The sequence below is a fragment of the Diplodia seriata genome (genome assembly GCF_021436955.1).
Source record: "Diplodia seriata strain FDS-637 chromosome Unknown scaffold_3, whole genome shotgun sequence".
NCBI classification, from domain to species: domain Eukaryota; kingdom Fungi; phylum Ascomycota; class Dothideomycetes; order Botryosphaeriales; family Botryosphaeriaceae; genus Diplodia; species Diplodia seriata.
Window position 1 is genome coordinate 2,312,717 of NW_027117310.1, and position 23,405 is coordinate 2,336,121.

At 57.3% G+C, this 23,405-nt stretch overlaps 9 protein-coding genes across 9 annotated transcripts; 6 read left to right on the forward strand and 3 right to left on the reverse strand.

Moving 5' to 3' along the window:
- Positions 1-3,216: 3,216 nt before the first annotated feature.
- On the reverse strand, positions 3,217-5,184 carry MET13 (methylenetetrahydrofolate reductase (NAD(P)H) met13; the record flags this gene model as incomplete). Its single annotated transcript, XM_066774895.1, has 2 exons — positions 3,217-4,309; positions 4,361-5,184. 2 exons carry the CDS (start codon positions 5,182-5,184, stop codon positions 3,217-3,219), a joined length of 1,917 nt encoding a protein of 638 aa, XP_066635014.1.
- Positions 5,185-6,100: 916 nt separating this feature from the next.
- On the forward strand, positions 6,101-6,865 carry SLS55_003421 (uncharacterized protein; the record flags this gene model as incomplete). The annotated part of the gene is made up of 1 exon (XM_066774896.1): positions 6,101-6,865. One exon carries the CDS (start codon positions 6,101-6,103, stop codon positions 6,863-6,865), a length of 765 nt encoding a protein of 254 aa, XP_066635015.1.
- Positions 6,866-7,847: 982 nt separating this feature from the next.
- On the forward strand, positions 7,848-9,033 carry SLS55_003422 (uncharacterized protein; the record flags this gene model as incomplete). Its single annotated transcript, XM_066774897.1, has 2 exons — positions 7,848-8,365; positions 8,415-9,033. 2 exons carry the CDS (start codon positions 7,848-7,850, stop codon positions 9,031-9,033), a joined length of 1,137 nt encoding a protein of 378 aa, XP_066635016.1.
- Positions 9,034-12,534: 3,501 nt separating this feature from the next.
- SLS55_003423 (uncharacterized protein) lies at positions 12,535-13,105 on the forward strand (the record flags this gene model as incomplete). The annotated part of the gene is made up of 2 exons (XM_066774898.1): positions 12,535-12,540; positions 12,563-13,105. 2 exons carry the CDS (start codon positions 12,535-12,537, stop codon positions 13,103-13,105), a joined length of 549 nt encoding a protein of 182 aa, XP_066635017.1.
- Positions 13,106-14,387: 1,282 nt separating this feature from the next.
- Positions 14,388-15,453, reverse strand: SLS55_003424 (uncharacterized protein; the record flags this gene model as incomplete). Its single annotated transcript, XM_066774899.1, has 2 exons — positions 14,388-15,248; positions 15,322-15,453. The coding sequence occupies 2 exons, from the start codon at positions 15,451-15,453 to the stop codon at positions 14,388-14,390; spliced, it is 993 nt and encodes a 330-aa protein (XP_066635018.1).
- Positions 15,454-15,890: 437 nt separating this feature from the next.
- On the forward strand, positions 15,891-16,414 carry ERG28 (ergosterol biosynthesis protein; the record flags this gene model as incomplete). Its single annotated transcript, XM_066774900.1, has 2 exons — positions 15,891-15,953; positions 16,028-16,414. 2 exons carry the CDS (start codon positions 15,891-15,893, stop codon positions 16,412-16,414), a joined length of 450 nt encoding a protein of 149 aa, XP_066635019.1.
- A 302-nt stretch (positions 16,415-16,716) lies between these two features.
- On the reverse strand, positions 16,717-17,991 carry GAL7 (galactose-1-phosphate uridyl transferase; the record flags this gene model as incomplete). The annotated part of the gene is made up of 3 exons (XM_066774901.1): positions 16,717-16,822; positions 16,877-16,997; positions 17,055-17,991. The coding sequence occupies 3 exons, from the start codon at positions 17,989-17,991 to the stop codon at positions 16,717-16,719; spliced, it is 1,164 nt and encodes a 387-aa protein (XP_066635020.1).
- Positions 17,992-18,649: 658 nt separating this feature from the next.
- On the forward strand, positions 18,650-19,639 carry SLS55_003427 (uncharacterized protein; the record flags this gene model as incomplete). Its single annotated transcript, XM_066774902.1, has 3 exons — positions 18,650-18,737; positions 18,791-19,340; positions 19,390-19,639. The coding sequence occupies 3 exons, from the start codon at positions 18,650-18,652 to the stop codon at positions 19,637-19,639; spliced, it is 888 nt and encodes a 295-aa protein (XP_066635021.1).
- A 1,049-nt stretch (positions 19,640-20,688) lies between these two features.
- On the forward strand, positions 20,689-22,549 carry SLS55_003428 (uncharacterized protein; the record flags this gene model as incomplete). The annotated part of the gene is made up of 3 exons (XM_066774903.1): positions 20,689-21,393; positions 21,456-22,424; positions 22,487-22,549. 3 exons carry the CDS (start codon positions 20,689-20,691, stop codon positions 22,547-22,549), a joined length of 1,737 nt encoding a protein of 578 aa, XP_066635022.1.
- Positions 22,550-23,405: the final 856 nt, after the last annotated feature.

The following is a 23,405-nucleotide window of genomic DNA, read 5'->3' on the forward strand; positions in this document are numbered from 1 at the left end:
TTTCTCCAGATCCTTGTCGATACTCTCGACCCTGACTCAGAATCATATTGGCACGACAAGACTGTCAGAGAAGAGGCGATAGCCAGCCTACATGCAATTCTCGACGCTCATCAAGGACGAGAGATTCGCTCTTCATATTCACCAGAATGACATGATGATGCAGTATCTACGTATCAAGGCAGATGCGAGTGGTTCAATTTATTTTGTCAATCGGCCACAACAGACACTGTATTATATTCAAGGGTAGTTGAAGCTAAGATCCAGACGTATTTGTGCATTTTTTAAATCCGCATCTTTGTCCGGACATTGGATTCGACTGCCTATGTAGGACCAAAGCTGGACCCGACGATGATACAGACCCAATAAATTAGCCCTCTGGTTCAGCAACAGCTTAATTGCGTCAGGCATAGAAACAAGGCCGAGGCAGAGACAGGATGTCGCGCATAGAGATCACCGATGTCATCTTACATCATTAGCAGCCGGAATGTTTCTGCGTGTCTGGGGAAATCGTGGTCGACGTTTCGGCCCGGGCGGTCGGTCGATGACGGTTGGGCTCGTCGCACGATGCCGAAGACAGGAAACCACGGTCGAGGCGGCAAGCAGGTGGTGTGGTATGTCGGGAAAGCAGCAAAGCCGCAGGAGCCCCGTTTCGTTTGCGAGCTGCCCGCTCCAGGCTCGGCGGGGTCAAGCCGGCGGGGTCCTCGCTGGCGTGATGCTTGTCTTGCGGAAGCATCGGCGCCACACAAACACGAGCTGAAGGACACCCGACGCCGTTACCACACCCTCCATTCCTAACAAACAATGTCGCGTTGCAGGGTCCCGTCGTAGCCGTACACCCATGGCGCCTTCCCGCTTGCGTCGGCCATGACGTTGCGCCATGTCGACGGCGAAGGAAGGAACGGCGCATGGCACGCTGGAGCTGGCGGGGCGCGCAGGCCACTCCACACGCTCACACGATCGGCCGGCCAATCCGCCCCGTTCCTGCATGCTTCCTGCCCATCGCCGTGCCCACATCGGCATCCAGCCCGCTCTCCAGAATGGGCCGCCTGGCGCCGCGTGTGGATCTTATCGCAGCTGGTCACAAGCCATCCCAATTCTCCTCCATCCAGCCTCCTTTAACCCAATCCTCCTGCACACCGTACCTAGCCTCTATAACGCTCGTGTTCCGCCCTGCAGCGTTGCCTCCCATCAGGCGCGCAAGCTTATATTAAACTCCGAACCGTTCCGACACTCGGACTCTTACGCCTCGTTGTCTCTCTACTCCCCAGGATTGTCCGAGCCGTTTCAAAATCACCCGCATTCCTACATATACCTACTAGCAGGGGCCCACGACCCTCAGTACGAACGGACCAAACCTACGTCATACCCTCCCGTCGTTGCTATAAACGAACAACACAAATCTCCTTTTTCTCCCTAAGGAACACATTCAATTCCACTTCCGAAGTCTCCAAAAACATCCAAGGCCAATTCCAATCCAATCGATCCTCCGCAACTGCCAAACCCAATCGCCACCCCGAACGCCCCGCAGCCAATCCACAGTCAGCTCGGAGGGAAAAAAAAAAGGAAGAAAAACCGAACACCACCACCGCCGCCGCCACAACCACCGCAACCATGCGCTTCACCACCATCGTCGCCCTCCTCGCCGCCAGCCTAACCGCCACCACCGCCTCGCCAATCTCCTCGCAGCCCAACTCGAACGCCCCCCGCGCCGGCGGGCCCTCCTACGTCCCCATCACGCCCCCCTGCGCCGTGACGGACCCCCTACCGCCAAGCACCAACAAGAACACCACCGGCTTCCGCCCCTCGACCGCCCTCACCGCCGCCCACCAGCTCTACTCGTGGGACCGCCCCGCCGGCGACGCCGCCTACCTCAACGCCAGCACGCTGTGGACCAACTGCGTCGAGCAGTGCAACGGCCTGGACGGCTGCGTCTCGGCGTTCCTGGCCTACGACGTGCCCGCCGAGCCGCACTACGGCGCCCCCGGCGGCGCCCTCGGCATCGCCTGCCGCATGTTCGACGTCGCGGTCGATGAGAGCGACTTCAGGAGCGTGTCCAACGGGTCGTACGTGCGCGCGGTGGCGGGCGTGATTGGCGGGGAGGGGTGTGGGAAGTAATGGAAAAATTAGAATCCCTCACCCCCTTTTTCTTTCTTTTTCTTTTACAAGGGCTGCTTGCGGTAATTTGGCATGGCATGGCACGGCATGGCATGGAAAGGTATGGGAAGAGTAATAACGACTTAATAATGACGGTGCGCTTTGTGCTTTGGAAAGGACTGCAACTGTTTCGAGAGATGGAAGACGCTGGGGGAAGAAACAATAATGAGTGTTGGCTTGGTGAGCTCTGTGCCATTAGCGATATCTTTTTTCCTTCTTAATGCCTGTACGATAATCAGACAAAAACCCTTGTGTTGTTTTAAACAAGTTCTCGCATGCAATGGTGAAAAAGTGTAGGTCACAAGACGGGTTCAGCACCAAGACTCTTTCACATTGATCTACTACTTCTGTCCCACCCAACCTCACAAGACAGCTCTTCCCCTCATCTACTTCCACCGGCTACCCAAGAAGTTTCAGCGTCTCCCCCCTCGATCCCGTCAACCACCAAATGCCCGAAATTAACGAAACTAAAAAACCCCACATGCCGTTGAGGGCAAGTCGAAACGCGGGTCGGATATCTCAGGAGAAAATACTAAAGAAAAACGAAATCACAAATGCTATGAAAAGAAAATGTTGTTTACCGGACGATGCCCTTGAGAGGTCATAATAAATCTCGTGATCTCGTCTTGTGTGTTGAAGTGATGACGCCGCCCGAATTCTTTCCCATTTTTGTTTTTAATGTTCCCCTCCAGATATGCAAAAACACCTTTGTTGATGAGCAGATGTCGTTGGTATGAACAATGCCACCTATTCAATCTGGCTCATGCCCTTGGTCGTGTTGAAAAGTCCCTCCCTCTCCCGTATGATGTTGAAGAACGCCTTGTTCATAAGTGTGTTGAAAATGCCCAACCCTTTTTTGTATCGTTGAAGAAAAGCGCTTGAAAGTCGTTAGGAGGATGTTGAATGATTTTTCCTCGCGAGAAGTTTTCCGACGCCGCATGTGAGAACTCTTTGTCTCCTTTGTTGAAAACACCAGAAACGCCGACGCTGGATGCACAGTATTTTTTCCTCGGCTGCGAGGATGAAAAGCAGCCGATGATGCAATTAGTTGAAAAAATTGCTTTAGTTGGCAGTTCCGTTCTGGACTGCCGATGTTGAGTTGCCGTTGACGACCGTGTCAGGGATCTTGGTTTCGCCATTGGTGTGGGCCTCACCGTTGGTTGCGGAGTGGCCGTTCACCTCTGATTCCGCCGTTCCATGGGGTTCCTTGTCAAGGTCCTTCACCTCGAGACCGTCAAAGAGCGCGAAAATGCCGTTGTCAATGTGGAAGTCGTTGTGCACGATGTTGACAAGGTACCAGGTATCCATCAAATCCTCAATTATGTAACGGGACGGGCTGACGGATGTGTAGCACTTGGCCCAGTCCTCTCCAAGGCGGTAGAACTCATCCTTCCAAGCAAGGAAGGAAATGGTCTCGACAATAGTGGGCTGGATGATCTCTTTGCCGGGGAAAACACCCCAGGTGACAGCATTGGGACCATCGCTTGGGGCATTAGTCTTGAGGTCCCCGGCCTTGTTGACGGCATAGTAGGTCATCTCCGGGTCGCGCTCGATACGGGTAATCAGTTCCGCGATCAGTTCGGGAGAAACAAGAACTTCGAGATAGGCCTTTTGGTAAACGTATCCGTTGTTGGGTCCCCATCCATGCACGGGATGCGTGGATTTGGCGCTGTTGACAGCAGGCTGCGAGTTGATCGTAAGGAGGCCGCGCTTGTTAAGGCTGACGAGGTTGTCCCTGAGCACATCGGCTTCGGAGGTAATTGGCTGTTCGCTCCACGGAAGGCTGTCGAGCTTGCCTTCCATGTACTTGACGAAGAGGTTGGAAATATCCCGAACAGTCTTGGGCATGCCCCAAAGCTTGATGTTCTGCTCGTTGGTGCCCTTCAGCCCAATGCCGTACGCATCCAGCTCGCCGAAGGCAGGCGACCTCGAATCACCCCAGCGTCCGTTGGGGAACTCGTCCCAGTCCTGGGTACGGACGACGTAGGACCGGTTGCGGTTTCTCCAGAAGATGGGACGGACGTTCTCCTCGCGACGGCCGGGGGCGAGCGACTGGCGCCACGGGAGAGGCTTCTCGAGCGGGCTGTACATGTCCGGGGTAAGGCCGAGCTCCTCCAGAACCATGCGCGTGGATTGGGCCAAGTTCATGGTGTAGCTGCAGAGTAACGTTAGACGAATCATAGCGAGCGGACCCGGGTCCACTTACAAATGCAGGTGAATGATGCCAGCCTCCATTAGCCGGCGACACATGTTGGCGATCAGATGCTTGCCGATCTCACGCACCTCCGCATCGTCATTCTTGACCGGCTCGAGGGCCTCCAGCCAATCCGGCGGAACGTGGCATTTTGTCCAGTTCGCACGCCTCATAAACGCAGCGTACGTGTTGATGGGCATGATGCCGGGGACGATTGGGACGGTGATACCCTTGGCGCGCACCTTCTTGGCCCAGTCAAGGAAGATGTCGACGTCGTAGAACATCTGCGTGACGATGAAGGTGCCACCAGCGTCGATTTTTTCCTTCAGGTGGTCCAGCAGGAGGTTGGGGTCATCCTGATCCTCACAGCCCTCCGAGTAACCGGCCACACCGATGTCGAAATGGTCGCCGTAGTTTTCCCTAATGTACTTGACCAAGTCTTTCGCGTAGCGGAAGCCGCCGGCGGTAGCTTCCCACTTCTCTTTCTCACGTGGAGGGTCTCCCCTCAACGCCAAGATGTTCTTGCAGCCAGCGTTGTATGCTTCGCGCAGCGCCTCGTCCAGCTTGGATTTCTCCATGTCGGTGCAGGTAAGGTGCATGCAGGTCTCCAGGCCGTAGACAGACTGTGCGACTTTGACCATCTCGCAGGTCAAGGTGGAGTTGCGACCACCGGCGCCCCAGGTGACGTCGACGAAAGTCGGACCCAGGCCGTGCATGCGGTCCATGCGGTCGTAGAGGTTCTGGACACCCTGCGCGGTCTTCGGCGGGAAGAACTCGAAGGAGAAGGAAGGCTTGCCATTCTTCTGGCCCTCGTACAGCTTTTGGGAGATGTGCATGGTGGGCGAAGTCTAACGAAGGCGCAAGGGGGAGTCTGGTTTTGTCCGAGTGTCAGTCCACGAGGCAACAGGAAGCGCGCACAATGACTGTTATACGCTGGAGGCGGCGTACCGAGTACAGGCACCTGTCGGACACAATTAATTCGCCGATTGCCGGAATGACTTGGATCCTCCACCAGGCCAATTGCCTGCTAACCAATATAACGAACGCGAGCCCAACGATCTGCGAGCTCTCGCAGCATGTACCACGGGAAGGATGAGGATGTGGTCGAGGAGATGGAGTGGATGGGAGCGTGCAGCAGAGCGGCGGAGTGATTTGTGGAAGAGCAGGCGGCGGGGCCAGGCAAATTCATGATTCCCCGCGCTAGCGCCTGCCGTGAGCGACATCGGTAGCCACCGGCGAACCCGACCGTTTGCTTGAAGAACCGAACACTGTGTGCGAACCCAGATCCCACTGTGCGTCATCAGGGCTTTGTCCTATCAGATACTCGCCGCAAACCCATCTCCATCGCTTCAACAACGAAAATCGAGCAGCGTGCCGTCTCGCCGTGATGTCCGGCGTCCGGGGCCCCAACGCACGGTACTGACTCTGCCGCCCAGCCAGCTGGTCCGGCCGCAGGCGAATCGTGACGCAGCCCGGGCGAAAGTCGCCGGCGGCACTTTTGCATTTTTGCACCCTTTTTTTTTCCTCCTCCGCACGCCTCTTCCTCCGTCCTCTCCAGCCCGTGCCGCTCACACAGGGTCTCAGAAGCGACCGTGCCCTGGGATTCGGGTTACCCGATGTAGCATTCCAGCGTGCCCATGGGGCCCCTCACGCTACAAGAATGACGCTGTGCACGCATCACAGCCCCTCACAGCCCACCTTCATAGCTGAGACGATCACTCGGCTGCTCCGCACGCGCTCGATCCTCACACCATGGCCGCACCACGCCCGCGCCGTATTGTCGGCACCAGCCTCAAGATGTATTTCGACCTAGACCGCACCCTCGCGTACCTTAAAGGAGTTGCCGAGCTCTCTTCGCACGCAGAAGCGAACAACGTCGACCTCTTCGTCATCCCCGACTTCGTCACCATTCTCGAGGCCCGACGCATACTGCAAGACACGTCTGTCGTGCTCGGGGCACAGGACGCGTTTTGGGAGTCAAGCGGCGCATATACCGGCGAAGTCTCGCCCTTGACGCTGCAGCAAGCGGGGGTCAAGCTGATCGAAATGGGGCACGCGGAGCGCAGGAGGATATTCCATGAGAACGATGAGCAAGTCGCGAAGAAGGCTGCGGCGGCGGTGAAGCATGGACACATTCCTCTCGTCTGCATCGGCGAGAAGACCCACGATTCCATTGCTTCCCAGGCCGTCGGTTTGGCCATCGAGGAGTGTCGGCCCCAGGTCACGTCAGTGCTAGCAGCCGTTCCTGATGACGCCGAGGTGATCCTGGCTTACGAGCCTGTCTGGGCCATTGGTGCAAAGGAGCCTGCTGATGCAGACCATGTGGTGAACGTGACGAAGGAGCTCAGGAGGATGGCGAGCGGGAGGAAGGGCCCGACTAGGATATTGTACGGTGGGAGCGCCGGCCCTGGAACGTTCGCAAAGCTTGTTGATGGGGTTGATGGGCTGTTCCTGGGTCGTTTTGCCCATGACCTGGCAAACCTCAAGCAAGTCCTTGTTGAAGTTGGGCAATCGTGAGATTAGCAGGACTTTGTGCAGCAATACACAAAACTAGCGCAGTAGCATCGTGAGACAGGTCATCTGCATCTGTTTGAACAACAGACTTGTGCCACGATTGAGGGCGGCGACATAGAGGGCTGCAGATAATCTGAGCCTACTTACGGTGGCAGTCGAAGCTAGTGTTCAGATGTAGGTGCGACTTTACTGAGTCTTTCTCCGTGGACATCTGAAGCAAATGTCCGGACGTAGATGTGGGGTTAAAGACTGTATAATCATTGCATCTAGACATACCTAAGTAGTAGCCTACTGTGGAGATGCACGGCAAGTGAACCGCGGGGTTCCCGATGGATGTCGAAAGCGTTGGTCATCGCGCGGGGAAGTTGTTTATCAGCAACGAACACGCCAATGACACGCATGGGAGCAGGCCAAGTTGGGAGTCACTGGGCAACCCTCGTGGTAATTTGTGATCCTTCAAAAGACCTTGCGCTCCCAAGCCGACATGTTGCGGGGATCTTCGAAGTTTACCTGCAGTCGTTCCTGCCGTCCGAGCTGGAGAGTCGTTACGTCATCACGTACTTGCTACGTTTACCACGCCCCAGCTGCTGCACTCTCGTGGAAAGCCACCGCACCCATCATCAGCAGACTGAGGTACGTAATTATGCCGCCTCGCGTCATCGAGAGACTTGCCCAGACTTCCTCCCAACTGCAACGGTGAGCTCTCTGCCGCGCGCTCAGCATGTTGGCGCTGCGAAGTGCTGCACACACATGAAGCCTCAGCGCATCCCGTGCCGCGTTGAGAGCCTCGTTCGGGGCCAAGGATGACAGACAGATCACTTGACTCACCTCAGATGGTTGTCAATCTGTCGCTGTCCCACTTCGGAGCTTTGGCTTCTGCCTGCATCTTCACAAGTTCGCGAGCAAGAGAGCGAGAGAGGAGAGAGAGCCTAAAACTGACCTGCTTGTGACCAGAGCTTATCCGACATTTCGCTGCAGAAGCACCATGACAGACGCCACGAGTAGCCCGCTAACTGGCCTGTGGAAGCCCACCCACCTCAAGGCGTTGTGGTATGGCCCCCACAGCGTCAAGAACCATCTCGTGGAATCTCTACCGACGGAATCCTCCAAGGCTTTCATCGTCACTGGCTCTTCTTTGGCGACGAAGACTCCTCTCATCAAACAGGTCGAGCAACTGCTGGGACCGAAGCACCACGCCGGGACCTTTTCGAACATCAAGCAACATGCTCCTGTTGCTCAACTGGACGAGGCAACCAAGGCGGTTATCGAGGATCCGAGCATCGATACCATCATCTCCATTGGAGGTGGAAGCCCAATCGACTCGTCCAAAGCCATCTCTTATCGCCTCAACGAGAAGGCTGGCAAGTTCCTCTTTCACATCACCATCCCAACCACGCTGAGTGCTGCCGAGTGCACATTCAATGCAGGTTACACCCAGGAAGATGGAACGAAGACTGGTGTGGCCCACGCTGAGCTGGCACCTCACGTCATCATCTACGATTCGTGAGTAGGTCGGGACTAAGACCCGACGGAGATGCTAACGAGTTGACAGCAAATTCGCCCTGGAAACGCCTCCGCAGCTGTGGATGTCGACGGGGCTTCGCGCCCTAGACCATGCCGTGGAGCTGCTTTACCACTCGACGGCTACCGAAGTTCCGGCAAAGGATAGCTGTTTGTCAGCTGCATCCAGATTGTTCAGCGGCCTCCCAAAATACCAAGATGACCCTAAAAATGAGGATAACATTACTCAACTGCAGCTCGCTTCTTTCGCATCCTTGTGCTTTCTCGGCCTCAACGTCAAGGGTCCCCTGGGTCTAAGCCACACTCTCGGATACGCCCTGGGCTCTCCGTATTCCATTCCGCATGGGGTTACCTCCTGCCTCACGCTCGGGCACGTCGTTAAGCTCAAGGCCCAAGATCCCCAGGCTGCCTCGCAAATCGCCAGGCTGGCTCCTTTCCTTGGCCTGACGAGGACTGGTGATGATCAACAGGACGCCACCAAGGTCGGTGACGCCATCTTGATGTTGGTCAAAGCTCTTGGTCTACACAAGACCTTGGGGGAGTGTAACGTCGGGGAAGACCAAGTTCCCGTTATCGTCAAAAGGGCTACGAAACAAGATTCAGGAGAGCTCTACGACAAGGTCGCGAGCCTCGTCAAGCAGCTGTACTGAGAACGGAATTTTGGCGGCAAGCTCGACAATTCCAGCAATATAAAATGATTGATTTGCGTCTGCAGCATTTCCTGCCCACTGCGCTGGGTCGTGAGTTCGATTTCTTCGTTCCGTTACCGCTGCGTCCGACTTGCGACACATCACTATCGCCGGCGTTTACCACGGGCTCGCTTCTTCGGGCCCAGCCGGCAGCCAGATGTCCCACTACTTCCGCGGGCCTTCGTGCAGTTCTGTCAATTTCTCCACAGAGGTTGGGGCGGATAACGGCGGAATGCACGGCACGGGTACGCACTGGTCCCCTATCGTCTTTTCATTTGATTAGCACAACGCGAACTCCATGACAGGCTTTCCACATGAAGTTGCCCAGCGCAAAGCCGGGCGGTACGTGGGCGACAAGACTGGACTACGCCAGTGGCGACGACGATTGCTGCGCGCCGTGGTAGGGCTTACGAACGGGCGTTTGATGGTGGAATAAGAGCGGCAGCCCCCCGGTTCAGCCTTGTGCGCTCTGTGAGGGCGGCTACCGCAATGTGTAGCCGTTTTCGGACCTCCGCCCGACGTTTCTGCCCTGTGTGCTACCCGGAACGCCCTACGAACCAGGGAGTGTGGAGGTCAGCACTTGCCAAATCGAGCACATGCCCGCGACACGTCTGATATTCGAGGCTTCAAGGGTATGGAGCGGTGAGTTTGTGCTATCCCATATTGCAAGCTTGCTGGTGTGGCTTCACAAGGGAGTCCTGTAGGGCGGCGATCATACTTTCGAGGCCCGATAGAGGTCGAGGCCAGATCGAAGTGCCGGGAGAATAGCCTCTTTGGTGGTCTAGTGTGGCCATGTTGGGCGATGGGCGGCTTGTTTGGTCACGTCCCGCATCGCTTAAGCTGCATGATGCACGGCTGGCAACGGAGTTCCCACTCGCTCCCGCCACATGACAACTACCGTCGCGTTCGCCAGGCCCTGCTTTCCGCGCTCACTGCAGCTATGCAGCCATGCCGCCAATCAAACGTCGGAGCGTTGGCTGCGGATGCTAATCAGGGAAATAGGTACAATCAAAGCGCGTGCCGCGCCTACATCACCCTCTCAACCCAGGCTATGATCGCCTTCGTCCCCTCTCGACCGGCGGCCAATGCGGTCCAAGCATCGCGCGGGCTTGCAAAGCCCAGTGTGGTTGCCTTGTGTTTCAATCAGATGTCAGGGTCTACTCGCCCTCGTTCCAGTAGGTGTTTGTCTGGCTTCTTGAGATAGGAGGCGCAGAAGAACACCTGCTTTAGGGCTGGCGGTGGAGGCATCCGGCTAGCTCCAGCGACGTGCATTGCGGAGAGCAGCAACGCGAAGCCGACAGGCCTTCGTATCAAGTTGCTTCGGCATGGCCAGCCAGAGCAGTCCCGCGCCAGCGGCGCAGCAGCTTCCGTGCATGGGCGGTACTGCTGGCCCCGAGAGCCAAATCTCACCTTCAGCCCTACCAGATAAGGCTCGCGCTGGACCAGACGTCCTGCAGGCGTTACTTCCTCCCGGCTGCCCTACGTCAGGCACATGGCGTTTAGTCATTGACGCTGACATTGACTAATGGCGCTCATGCGCTCATGGGCGGAACCCTGCCCCGGACGAGCAAAGAAGCGGCAAGCCGCTATGTCCGGCCAGCCTTGGGCATGCTGTTTTGCTGCAAGGCTGACGCCCGAGCCTGGCAGCACTCGACTGGAGCCGAAGGCGGCGTCCAGCCCTCAGTCCCATCTCTCTGTTCTCGATGAGCGGGCCGCAGCCGTCCTGGACCGTTGGACCCAATCGCTGCCTCAGCTCGGTCATCGGACGTACGCTCAGTGCGACTTGCTCTCTCTGCCTCGCCAGCTCAGAGCAACACCACCCCCGGAAATGACGCGAAAATCCCAAATGCGTGGCTTTGGTGCTTACCCGCCCTCTCCTTGCTCAGTTCGGGAGACCTTGTCCAGTAAACCTGCCCATGTCGTCTGCCCGGCCCATGTTCTGCAACAAATAGCACGCGAGCGTGGAGCCGCTGCCCTACGACGTGCATCACGCCTGAGGGCACCCGTCCGCGTCCGCACGAGCGGCATCAGCGATCTATAAGTCATCTTCCACTCCTCGAGCCTTCCCGCACACCCATTTCCATCGTCGACCCTCCTACCAACCCTGGACTTCTCACCTGCGCTGCGGTTCCGTCGAGGCTGGCGCCGAGCACTTGCGCAGCCCCCGCATTTCCGCACCAGCCCTCAGCCCTACGAGCTTATTTACATACAGGCTACAGGACTCCTTCGCCTCCCAGCCTGATCAGTCCTGTGCTGCGACCCTCACGTCCTCCCTCTCCCTTCTCTACCTCTTACTCATTCCTATCTCCCCTTCTCTTCCATGATCATGGCCTCACAACAATACGAATACTGGCAACCGCACCAAGAGAGCTACGCGCAACACCCACAAGCCACCTACTACGAGTACGCACCGCCAGACCTCGCTAGCCTACCTAGCCTCAGCGCCTCGCCGGTACGTACACCAGCCTCGTTTACTAATCTCCACCTCGTATCGCTCCAACCCTGGTCATATCTTCACGGCCCGCTGAGCCCCGCAACCACTCCCGTCGCTCAGATTTCCCGCATGCATACTTTGCGTTCTCGTATGGCATGATCGTGGCTTTGGTGTTCCCGCAACAAGACAGTCGCAGCACATGGCAACGCGTCCTCTCAGCCACTAACTAACCACAAATACAGACCTCAACAGCAACGTTTGACGCGGCGGGCACGCCGACCCCTGCCCCGCAGCAGCCCCAGCAAATGCAACACCAGCAGCCCCTTTCCTACCACCAGCATAACCCTCAAGCCCAGTCGCGCCACGCACCATCCTATCACAGCCCATTTGCCTACGCCACCACCGGCCTCCCTGTCACCCCGACCGAATTCAGCTCGGCCGACGAGGCTGCCGCCGCCGCTGCCGCTGCTGCAGGAGCCGCTGCAGGAGGGCTGCCCAGCCCCCCTTACGTATGTTCCCCGCAACAGAACCACGCCGATCTGGGAACATATGCCACCGGCGGGCTCGAAAACGGCGTGAGTGCGACGACGACGACGGCGACTACGTTCCCTCTGCAGATCGTCAACGAGCAAGGCTTCGGGCACGGACGCATGCCACCGGACAGGAGCGCTAGCAACGGGAGTACATGGAGCGTTGGAAGTGGCAGCGGCAGTGTCGGCGGTGGCGGCGGAGGCGCGGCGACAGCGAACGTTGAGCGAACGCATGTGACGAGTGGTGTAAGTGCCGAATCTTCCTCCCACTTTCCAAGTCATTGCCTGTTTTTTTCTTGTTGAGACTATTATTTCCTATCTATCGTGCGTTTAGCCCTGAACCTTGCAAGTCTTGTGCGACCTGAAAAAAAGATTACCGGTCAACGTGGGGAAGGAGGAGGGGTGGATTTTCCGCGAATAAGCAACTTTTTCTCTCTCTCTCCACATTGGCGGCGGCGGCTGTGGAACAATGTGAAAGAAAACAAGAGCTGACGACAGATGGATGTTTCAGCGCCGCCGAGCCCAGAACCGCGCCGCCCAGCGCGCCTTCCGCGAGCGCAAGGAAAAGCACGCCAAGGACCTCGAGGCCCAGCTGGCCGTGCTGAGCGACCGCTACGGCAGGCTCGAGCAGTCGCACTCGGAGCTCAACACGGCGTACGAGCGGCTGCGGCGCACGCTGGAGCTCCTGACCGCGCCGTCGTCGTCGTCGCCGTCGTCGCCGTCCTGCTGCTCGTCGGAGCTGTCGCCGCCCGCCTCGTCGGCCGGCGGCTGCTGCGGCGGCGGGGAGGACGCCGACGCCGACGGGGAGTTCGACGTCGAGGGGTTGGTCTTGGACGCCACCGTCGGCGGCGGTGACATGGACGATGTGGAGGCGCTGGCGAGGGGGCTGAGGAGGAGGGGCGAGTGGTTGGGGGACAATGGCCAGAAGGAGGTGGTGAGGCGGTTGGTCGAGATCTTGCACGCGCCGCCGTCGCCGCAGCAGTCGAGTGGCCGGTTCGGAGCCAGAAAGGCGGCGGCGGACGAGGAGAGCGCGGCGGGCAGGAGAAGGGGTGTGAAGTGTGAGGGTTGATGTGCTCGGATAGAACTTGCGCCTGGTGGTGGTTTTGGGTGATGGGGCCTCGGCTGGCTGGCTAATACGCACGTGTGCAACGATTTTGGGTGGGAAAATTGCTTCTCCCGATGTTCATGTTTCTTTTTTTTTATTCTCCTCCACTGGGAGCTGGATCATTATCAGACTAAACTTGAGCCGAACATAGAATCGGCTATATACGTCTCGCTAAGCGGGGTGTTGGATGGCGTTGGATATCAATTTTTACTGTCATTGCTGCCTTGTTTTTCTGCTTTACTTCCCATCGTCGTCTTCGTAGCGAGAATCGTCGAAAGCGTCCATCCATCTGGGCATGAATACGACACGGTGGACAACAGTGTTGTCCCGTTAAGAGCATTGAACTATGTACATGGTTTGTGATGCTCAGCAGGGTTTGCCTCGCATCACCGTCGAGCATCCCGTATCCGGTCTCCTTTTTGTCCCGTTTCGGATAGCCTTGTGCGAGGCAACTACAACGCCAAAATGCAGCCACCGCGGGTCCGCAGTGCTTGGCAAGCCCAGCCTTGCTCCTAGGCAGCTGGCCAAGTGACGAAGATAGACATTGCACTCCCCCTCAGCTGCATGCACGCCTGGAGAATCACGGAGTTCGATGTGATAGGACGGGCAGATTTTGCCGATCGGGATAGCTGGGAGAGGGCAGAAGCAAGTTGATGCGAAACCCCGCCGGAAGGGTGGTGGCGCACGGCTGGCTACAGATGTTGATCGTGCGGGGTCACCCTCAGTACTCGAAAACAAGTTTGGCGTACGAGTGTGGCCTCTTTGTTGGACGCGGGCGATTTTGTTGGTCTATGAGAAAGGACGTGAACGGTCTGGCAATGATCTCGAATGACCTTACCCAGGGTAGTTTACCCCCGCCATGGTGCCACCAGCATCACCACCACCACCACCACCCCACGAGAAGGGTCTGGCAATAATCTCGAATGACCTTAGGTAGGGTAGTTCACCCCCGCTATAGTACCACCAGCATCGCCACCACCACCCCACGTGAAGGGTCTCGCAATCATCTCGACAATGCAGTGAATGAGGAACTTGAACGACCAAGACTCGTTCCACCAGCATCCCCACCACCACCCCACGTGAAGGGTCTCGCAATCATCTCGACAATGCAGTGAATGAGGAACTTGAACGACCAAGACTCGTTCCACCAGCATCCCCACCACCACCCCACGTGAAGGGTCTCGCAATCATCTCGACAATGCAGTGAATGAGGAACTTGAACAAAGCTTGCCATGCCCTGGCCCTCTTAGGCAACCTTCTTGCCTTCTCTCTCGGCCTTCTTCAAGGCCCTCTTCCTGATGCTTTCGTGCATGTCCTTGTTGATCTTCAGCACCGTCGTGCTCGTGGTTCCCGCAAAAGTCGCAATCGCCCAATGCATCAGGCCATGGCTCCAGAAAGGCGAGCTGGTATACGCAACGCCCTGCGCACCGCCAGACCTGCCAATCTTGCCCAGCGCGGCGGCGACGAAAGCCTTGGGCGTGGGAATCATGGCCGAGGCGCGCTTGATCTTGCTCATGGCCGACGTGACGAGGTAACTCTGAACCAGCTGGACGTGGACACCCGAGGGAGCGAGCTCGCCAGCCAGCGCAGTGCTCCAGTGTTGCAGGAAAGCCTTGCTGCCGCTGTACGTAGCCAGAAGCGGTGTCGGCATGATGCCGCCGAACGAAGCCATGGTCAGGATGAGACCCTTCTTGCGGGCAACTAGCTTGGGTGCGACGAGGTGGGTGACGCGTAGCGTACCAGTGCAGTTGATGGTGATAATGTCGCGCATCTCCTCGGCGGGCGTCAGAACGAAGGGCACCGGGATGCTGTGCGAGAGGCCGACGTTGTTGATCAGGATCGAGACGTCCAGGTCGGCAATCAGTGCGGCCAGCGCGGCGAAGTCCGAGTCCTTGTTCGCCGCAAAGTCCATCGCCAGAACCCGTGTCTGCACGCCCGGATTGGCGCTGCTGATGTCCAAGGCAAGCGCTTCAAGCTTGCTCAGGGTGCGCGATACCAGAACCACGTTGAAGCCCCGCTTGGCCAGCGCGAGCGCATATTCTTTGCCGATGCCGTCGCTGGCGCCAGTGACGATGGCCCAGGAACCCTTAGGGCCGAACTTGGAGAGCTGCAGGGAGGACTCTGTTAGCAATTGGGCGCTCGAGGGTGGGCTAGGGAGTGTTGAGGCGTGAGGCACGCACCGAGATGCCCGGCAGGACAAACAGGCTGAGAAGCACGCGAACGAAGCTGCCGACCTTGACGGCAGCCCAAGCAGCGCCGACGGCGGCGAGGCCGAGAACGACGGGCTGAGGGACGTTAGAGAGGGCGTCCATGGTGGGCTCGTTGTGGTGTTGTTTGGTGGAAAGAACGGCGGGGAACGCGGAGCTTATGGTTGGGGAACTTTTTGGCCTGGGGCAGGGACCAGCTGTCCAGCGCCGGGGATGCAGGAACAACCGCAGCTCAGCTTACCATCAGCTGAACGCCCCCAAGCAACAAAACTATATCCGTCTGCTCAGCTTGAGCACTGTTTATGGGTTAAACCGTCCGTACACGAAAATTGGGAAGTTACCGTCATTCAATGGCAAACGAGAGGCCGCTGTCGCAACCGCACCACCGGTGCTTGGTCCAAGCTCTTCAGCACGGCACCGCGTGGGACTAACAACCTGACCACCGATTCCTTACACCCTATACCGAGCTGTCGCCTTCTCACAGCACAGGCAAGCAGCCAAACTCTTCTGTTTCTCGGTCGACAACAAACAGCACTGCCGCCATGTCCTCGCTTCTTGCATACCTGCCCCAACACGAGGGTCTCCTTCCTAAATGGCTCTTCTTCGTGAGCACCGCCCCTTCGACATCTCCCATTACGCGAGATAAGACCAAGTCGGATATGCTAACACGGAACCACAGGTCGGCGTCACCGCCGTCGGCAACCTCGTCCAGGCGTACCGCACGCTGCACTTCACCTCGCAAGTTTACTTGTCGCCGGATCCGGACCGCGTCAAGCCGCCGCCTGGCTACCAGCACCCGAGCGAAACCACGCCGCTGCACAGCCGCACCTTCGGCACCTGGACTCTGCTGCAGGGCCTCGTGCGCCTGTACGCCGCCTACAACGTCGACGTCGCCGGCCTGTACCAGCTGGCCATGCTGACCAACATCGTCGCCATGTGGCACTTCGGCACCGAGTGGTTCGTCTTTGGGACTACGAGCTGGAACAAGGGATTGGCGGGCCCGGTCTTCGTGAGCATTGGGACGACCTTGTGGATGACGTTGCAGTACGGGTTCTACGTGAAATAATAGGGGGCGGATATACATTGTGCGCGCAAGGGAAGAATGGAGACAGAAAGGTGAGGGATGTGCCGGTGCTCACCATATATCAGGTCCCTGAGTACATGCGGATGGTGACTATGCTGGGTCAGGGTCAATTGATCCATTGTCTTGGTGATTTACCGCTGATTGGGGTACAACTGCGGCTTGTTCGACGGAGACGGATCATGCCAGATGTGCACGTAATCATGTGAATCGGGGCCGCTCGAGACGAATTGTCATCAAAAGCTCTTGTAATTACGCTCTATGCGATTTAATATTTGCATCTCAACCTAAGCCGGTGCCTTCTTCCTGTAGAGTTCGCCTCCGCAGTTGCGAAGACGAGCGGCTGCCTGTTCTGGCGTGATGTCACGTTGCGGCTCAGCCATCATCTCATAACTGCAAGACATGTTAGCGAAATGCTTGAGTGACTGTTCGCAATGCTCTACGTACCCAACAAGGAATTTGCGCACAGTAGCGCTCCGAAGCAGAGGCGGGTAGAAGTGGATGTGGAAATGGCTGGCCTCAATCTCCTCGTCCGTACCCTCAAGAGGAGCTTGGTGAAGACCCATGCCTAGGGCAGAACGTTAGCAACATACTCTACGAAGACCGGGAAATTCCTCAGACTTACTGTACGGGAAATGGCACTCAAACAAGTTGTCATACCGCCTCGTCACCTCCGCAATTGCCTCCGCCAGGTTCTCCCTCTCCTTCGCATCCAAGTCCACCAGCGCCCGTTTGTGCTTCTTACTCACGATCATCACTTCAAATGGCCACACCGCCCACCAGGGGCACAGCGCCAGGAACGTCTCGTTCTCGAAAACAATGCGCTCCTGCTTGCTGGCCTCCAGCTGCGCGTAGTCCTCCAGCATGTTCTTGCCGCTGTGTTCGCGGCGGTATTTTTGCAGCTGCTCCAGCTCTAGGGACGGTTCCTCTGGCAGGCCCGTGGACGTCCAGACCTGGCCGTGCGGGTGCGGGTTCGAGCAACCCATGGCCGCACCCTTGTTTTCGAAGATCTGCATGTACCGCAGCTGCTGCTTCGGCGCCGTGGCAGCGCTGTCCTGGCCAAGAGGCGCCAGAGTGGTCGCTCCCGCGACAGCGGCAAGGGGCGAGTTCGGCGATAGGTGCGCCGTATAAATGCGCGTCCACGTCTCGATCACCGGCACGATCTCCGCGGGGACCATGTCTGCCAGTGTCACATTGTGCGACGGCGAGAACGTGATCACATAGCACTTTCCCGTCACAGGCTCAACCTGAAGCAGACGCGACTCGAGGCTGTCGTTGTCTTGCGCCGTTGGAGTGTACTCGGCTTGTGTTTCCTTGACCGCCGAGTAGTCATTCACGAAGACGTACGTGCTTTCGTACTTGGGATTCGAGTCGCCAGCCGCGCGCTTGTTGCCTGGACAGAGATAGCAGGAAGGTTCGTAGGCGGGGAGCGTCGTCTGCTTCGAGGCCTCTTGCTGGCCCTGCCATGGGCGCTTGGTACGGTGTGGAGAGACCAGGATCCAGGAGCCGCGAAGCGGGTTGAATCGACGGTGCGAGATGTCATTGAGAATTTCCTCGGGCATGGTGGGCTAGCAATGTGCGAAAATAATGAGGCTGAGAAAGTGATCAGAAGCAGCGACGCTGAGGGGTGCCAGTATTTGAATGAGGGAGAAGAAGAAAGCAAGCGAAGGATCTCGGAGAACGGCCCCAAAAGATAAACGAGGAGCCGACAGGTGAGCAACTTGTTTTTTATAGCGCCGGAGATGGATGGGGGTGAGGCGCGGGAACCATCGCTACGGTTGCATTGGAACGGCCGCATCCACCGCGTGATCGGCGAACCCCGGTGAGCATTGCGGGGTGGGACGATTGCTCATGCGGAGAAACGAGAGCTGGAGGCACCCGAATTTCCAGCGGAGAATTGTGAATCGAACTTGTAGATAACAAAGAACAACTTACATTTTGATAAAAACGTTCGAGGATTGCGGGGTTGCGCGGCTTGGGGCAGCTGTCGAGGGGCATGACGTGCCGGCGCATGGAGGGGCTGCACCTGGCGCTCCAGCTGGCCGTGCCCCGGCGTATCACAGGCCGAGGGCGGGACGCCGCTGCTACTTTTATCCGCAGATGGTCCGTGCACCTTCCCTTGGTCGCCGTGAGCTCCATGTTCTCGAAACGTAGCTTCAGGTGACGCGTTGCGTTTCTAGCTTCCACATCTCCTCGTCAAGCAAACAAACGTACCTCACCATGGCCGGAATGATGCCCAGCACTCAGTCGAGCAACCCCTACGACAACGATGCCATGGAGCGCGACCACATGATTGATCCCGATGACGGTAGGCAGCTACAATTAAACATACCCCGGAAACTGCTCTGAACTGGGAGACAGCTACTCTCGACGACCTCGACGACCCCCTTCAATCCACCTCTGACCGTGCTCCTCTCACTGGTAACATTCAATCCTCATCATCCGGCAACCGCGACACTCAAAACTATTTGACCTCCTCCATCCCCGGCGAGGATCGCCGTGCGCCAACGAACACAATCGACGAGACCGTTTGGGAGACCCTGTCGAGAGATCTGCTTGCTATATGGGAGAAGATGCGCCAGGTCCTGTGGCCCAAATACCTGCTGGGCGGCATGCTTCAGCGCGGGGGTGGCATGGGTGCCGAAGAGCGCGGCGAGGCCGACCAGGCAGGTATGAGAAACCTCGTAGGTCGCTGGCCGGACGCGGATGCGGTTCTGCACGGAAGCATGAGCGAGGGGCTGCGCAACTGGGATCTCTGGGGCCCGCTGATCTTCTGCCTTCTTCTGAGCTTCTTCCTCTCGCGACCCGCCCGCGACGAGCAGAAGTCGCTTGTCTTCTCAGGCGTCTTTGCTATGGTCTGGATTGGTGAGGCTATGGTCACGCTGCAAATCAAGCTCCTGGGTGGCAGCATGTAAGTTTCAAGCTACCCATATCTGGAGTCAGTTGCTGACGGTACACAGATCCTTCCTCCAGTCCGTCTGCATTATTGGCTACACCCTGTTCCCGCTTGTCATTGCGTCCATTCTCAGTGCCGTCGGTGTCCACACGATAATCCGTGTACCGGTCTACATCGCCCTGGTTGCTTGGTCACTCGCTGCAGGTATTAGTATTCTTGGTGGATCTGGAGTGGTGCGCAACCGGGTTGGCATTGCGGTCTATCCGCTGTTCGTTTTTTACGTTAGCTTGGGCTGCCTGTGCTTCATTAGCTAAGGGAGGAGGGAGATTGTTTTGGCACATTTGTTCAGCGCCGTGTTTCATGAATACCCATTGGCGAAACTAGAGCAGGCTCTGGGTGGTGGGAGGCTTGGATATCGTTCGCAAATGGACCCTTGTTTTATTAGTGGCAACGTGTAAGATTCGTAGCAGAGTAGAGCCTTGGTCTCTCCGTTCGCACTGCGCACTGCGTGGCGCCAATCGAGGGCGATATCTGCAGGTACTCAGATAGAAAATGTACGTGTAAGGTCTGTGTTGAGAGTGCGTGTCGCATCCAGAATCAGCCGGGAATTGGCTGGCCATGAAGCCGAGCTGGCGACTCGGCTGCGATGGATCGACGCCGTCATCGGCTGGTGCTTGCTGGCTCCCGTCGGGCGCGTTTCTATCCACAGCGGCTGGCACACCACCCCGCCGCCAACCCAATCCCATAACAAGCCCTCGACGAGCCCACCACCCTCTCACGACCGCACCTGTCTGCAGCCGTGCTGGCCTGTCCGAGTCGCAGCTTGTGCAACCTCATCTCGCAGGCAGCCTATCGAATTACGCCCAGCTTTTTCGATTGTCGAGGGCGACTTTCACCTTCGCCCGAACCTACGTCAGCTCAATATAACCCCGAAGACCTGCATTCACAACTGTCCTCATTAGCATCGAGGGTCTGAGACACCTGCGCCGCCTTTGACCTTCTGCTGGGGCCACCTTCATCGCGCGGCACTCGCACCGCTATCCCCACGTAGCTTGCAGATCTTATCGCCTCGATCGCCGTTGTTGGCCAGGTCAGTTGTCGTTCCTCTCACCGGTTCACCACCACGCGCTGTTAGCTGACACGGGCTTCGCACGCGTAGCTAGGGCCGCCCGCTGTCTAAGCCTCTCCCGCCGCATCGCCTGGCGCACGGAAGACCCGACCGACCACCTCACCCACGTCCTCGTTGGCGGCTCGCGCGCGCGCACGGCCACGCCGTCATTTTGGATAAGACAGACAGCTCAAGAGCAGCACTCTCCTTTGCAACACGTGCGATTCGCACCCGAACAATCATCCACACTGTACAATGGCTCGCGACGAGCAGGCTCAGGATCCTGGGGTCACGTCTGCCGCCGATCAAGCCGCCACCGGGATCACCGCGGCTGACAGGGTTGCGTCGACGAGTTCGCTGAAGAGCCTCGGTCAAGGCAGCGATACCGAAGGCGCTGAGCGTCCTGTGCGCGAGAAGCTGAAGAAAACCTCCATCGCCGGCCTCCCGAGGGACATCTTCTCCGACGACGACCACGAGATGTCCGGCGCTTCCGACGCGTCGAAGGAAGCTGCGACCGAAGATGCTGCGGGGAATTCCAACAACAACGGAGAGTCGAGGGGTCGCGTGCGGAAGAAGAGAAGCTTCGAGGATATGGGAGGCGTAAGGGCCGAGAAGCAAGTGAGGAAACGCTCGAGGGATGTCACCATCGCCGACGAGCCCGAGATCACGAAGCGAAAGCCCGTCGGCGAGAATGGCACAATCAAGGAAGGCACCGAATCGCCTCCGAGCTCTGCGGAACGGACACGAAGGGGTATGCTTAGCCCTAAAGGCAAGCGGAATCGGGAGGAGTTTGAAGAGAAGGGCGAAAAGCCATCCGCCGAGGTGAAGGCCACGGATCCTACTGAGGAGGCCTCCACGGAGAAAACGTCCAGCGATGAGCCCAAGGTAAAGCGCCACAGAGATAGCAACAGCCCTGAGCCTGGAAAGGAAGAAAGCACGGCGGAGACCAAGGAAATCAAGGTGCGTCTATTTGCGATATTGTTGCCATGTACTTGATATTGATTGATTATAAGATACCACAGGGAAGCGGCTTCGCCAATACCTCCGCTACCTCGCCATTCGCCGCCTTAGCCGCCAGCAAGTCCCCTACCCCCACCGGGTCCCAGCCCCAAACATCAGACACTGCTTTCAAGGCTTCCGGCTTCGGTGCCCTGGCGGGTGCATCTACCTCACCTTTTGGAGCCCTCGGCGGCACGTCCAAGCCCGCGTCGAGTCCCTTCGGCTCTGCTACTCCAGCTGCGAAGCCTACAATTACTGGCCTGTCAGGTAGCAGCACTCCCTCTTCATTCAGCGGGCTGGCTTCTTCTTCTTCGGAGAACAAGTCTCCTTTTGCCACCGCAACTTCCGGTTTTGGCACATTTGGTGGCAGCAGCCTTGGAGGTGGCTTTGGCGGAGGCGGAAAGATTACAGGCTTCGGTGGTGGCAGTGGTCCTAAGATCACTGGTCTGAGTGAGAAGCCGGCGCGGCCTTTTGGCGCACCCAAAGATGAAAAGGAAGATGAGGAAGGATCCGCTGATGAGGCTGGCGACGAGGAAAAGGACAAGGTGCTGAGCCCCACCAATGAGGAGGATAAGAAAGATGAACGGTTCTTCGAGCAAGATGGTATGTCAGAGGCAACACGACTTCACGGCGGCTCTAACGCAACAACTGCAGTCGAAACCGGCGAGGAGAATGAGGAGACCATCTTCGTCTGCCGTGCAAAGCTCTACAATTTTGTTAAGGTCACAGACACCAAGAAGGAGTGGAAAGAACGTGGACTTGGAAACCTCAAGGTCAATGTCAAGAAACAGTCGCCAGAGGATGCTGAAAAGAAGGCCCCTAAGAAGGCACGCTTCGTCATGCGCGCGGATGGTTCCCACCGTGTGGTCCTCAATTCTCCCATCCAGAAGGAACTTAAGGTTGGTGACGTCAAGGGCGACAAGCCCCAGAACGGTCTTGTTCTCTTCATGGGCACCATGGATGGCGAAGACCTTGAAACGCTCCAGCTGAAGGTGAGCATAATCCATCGTATAGCCTTCAAAATTTGCGAAGGCCAGTACTGACAATTTCGAAGATGAAGCAACAAAACGCCGAAGGATTGTGGGATAAAGTCTCCGCGCTTCAGCAGGAGATGTAAATCACCCAAGTCATCCTCGCATACGCTTGCCAGCGTCCGCATTTCGCGGCCAGAGAAATATGAACAGCTCACAATCGCCATTTCCGTGAAGCCGCTCAGTTCTCGACAACCAGCCAGCATTAGCCGGCCTTCTCCTTACTCTCATTTATTAGTGGTGCTTCTCGAGTTGAGACGCACCTTCGAAATCAACTTCAAGCACATATCTGAATGACGGGAGCTCTAATCGATGCATCAGGTGGCGGTTGGACGACAGTCACGAAAAACGTACGTGGGATTGGGATCTCTGCTTCTTCACTCTCCATTATAAGGTAGCATTGCGTGGAAAATGGGTGGTAGACATGAAAAGGGTTTCTTGGGATCGATGCTTGTTGTGACTCCTTTTGGTTGGCGAGCACTCGGAGCTTCGGCGCGATGAGCTTGTAGCATAGTGGGAGGTCAATGGAGTGCAACGATGAAATGAGAATCATACTGCAGGATGAGTTGCATCTCTTGTAATGGTCAAGCTCGCTACACATTTTCTTCGCTGGAGTCAATGCTCTTCGCAGCACTCTTCCCTTCGTGTTCTGGAAAGAATGCACGCGATGTTACATCAGAGGGCGGGTCTTTGTGGCTCACGGACACAACAAGTCATCCCACATTCCTGAAGCGTGTTAGCGCGCTTTGCCCGCCCACGATCGCTTCCCACCGCCCGCCCACGTCGCCCAATGACATTCCGTCCCACACTTCCGGTCACCACCACCACCTCACTCCATTCCCTCTTCCATCCTCGACCCCCGCGATCGTTCATGAACCGCCTGCGGTCTTACCTTCCACAAGCTCCGCAGTTCTTGTCTTCTTTCTCTTATCGCCCTGGCCA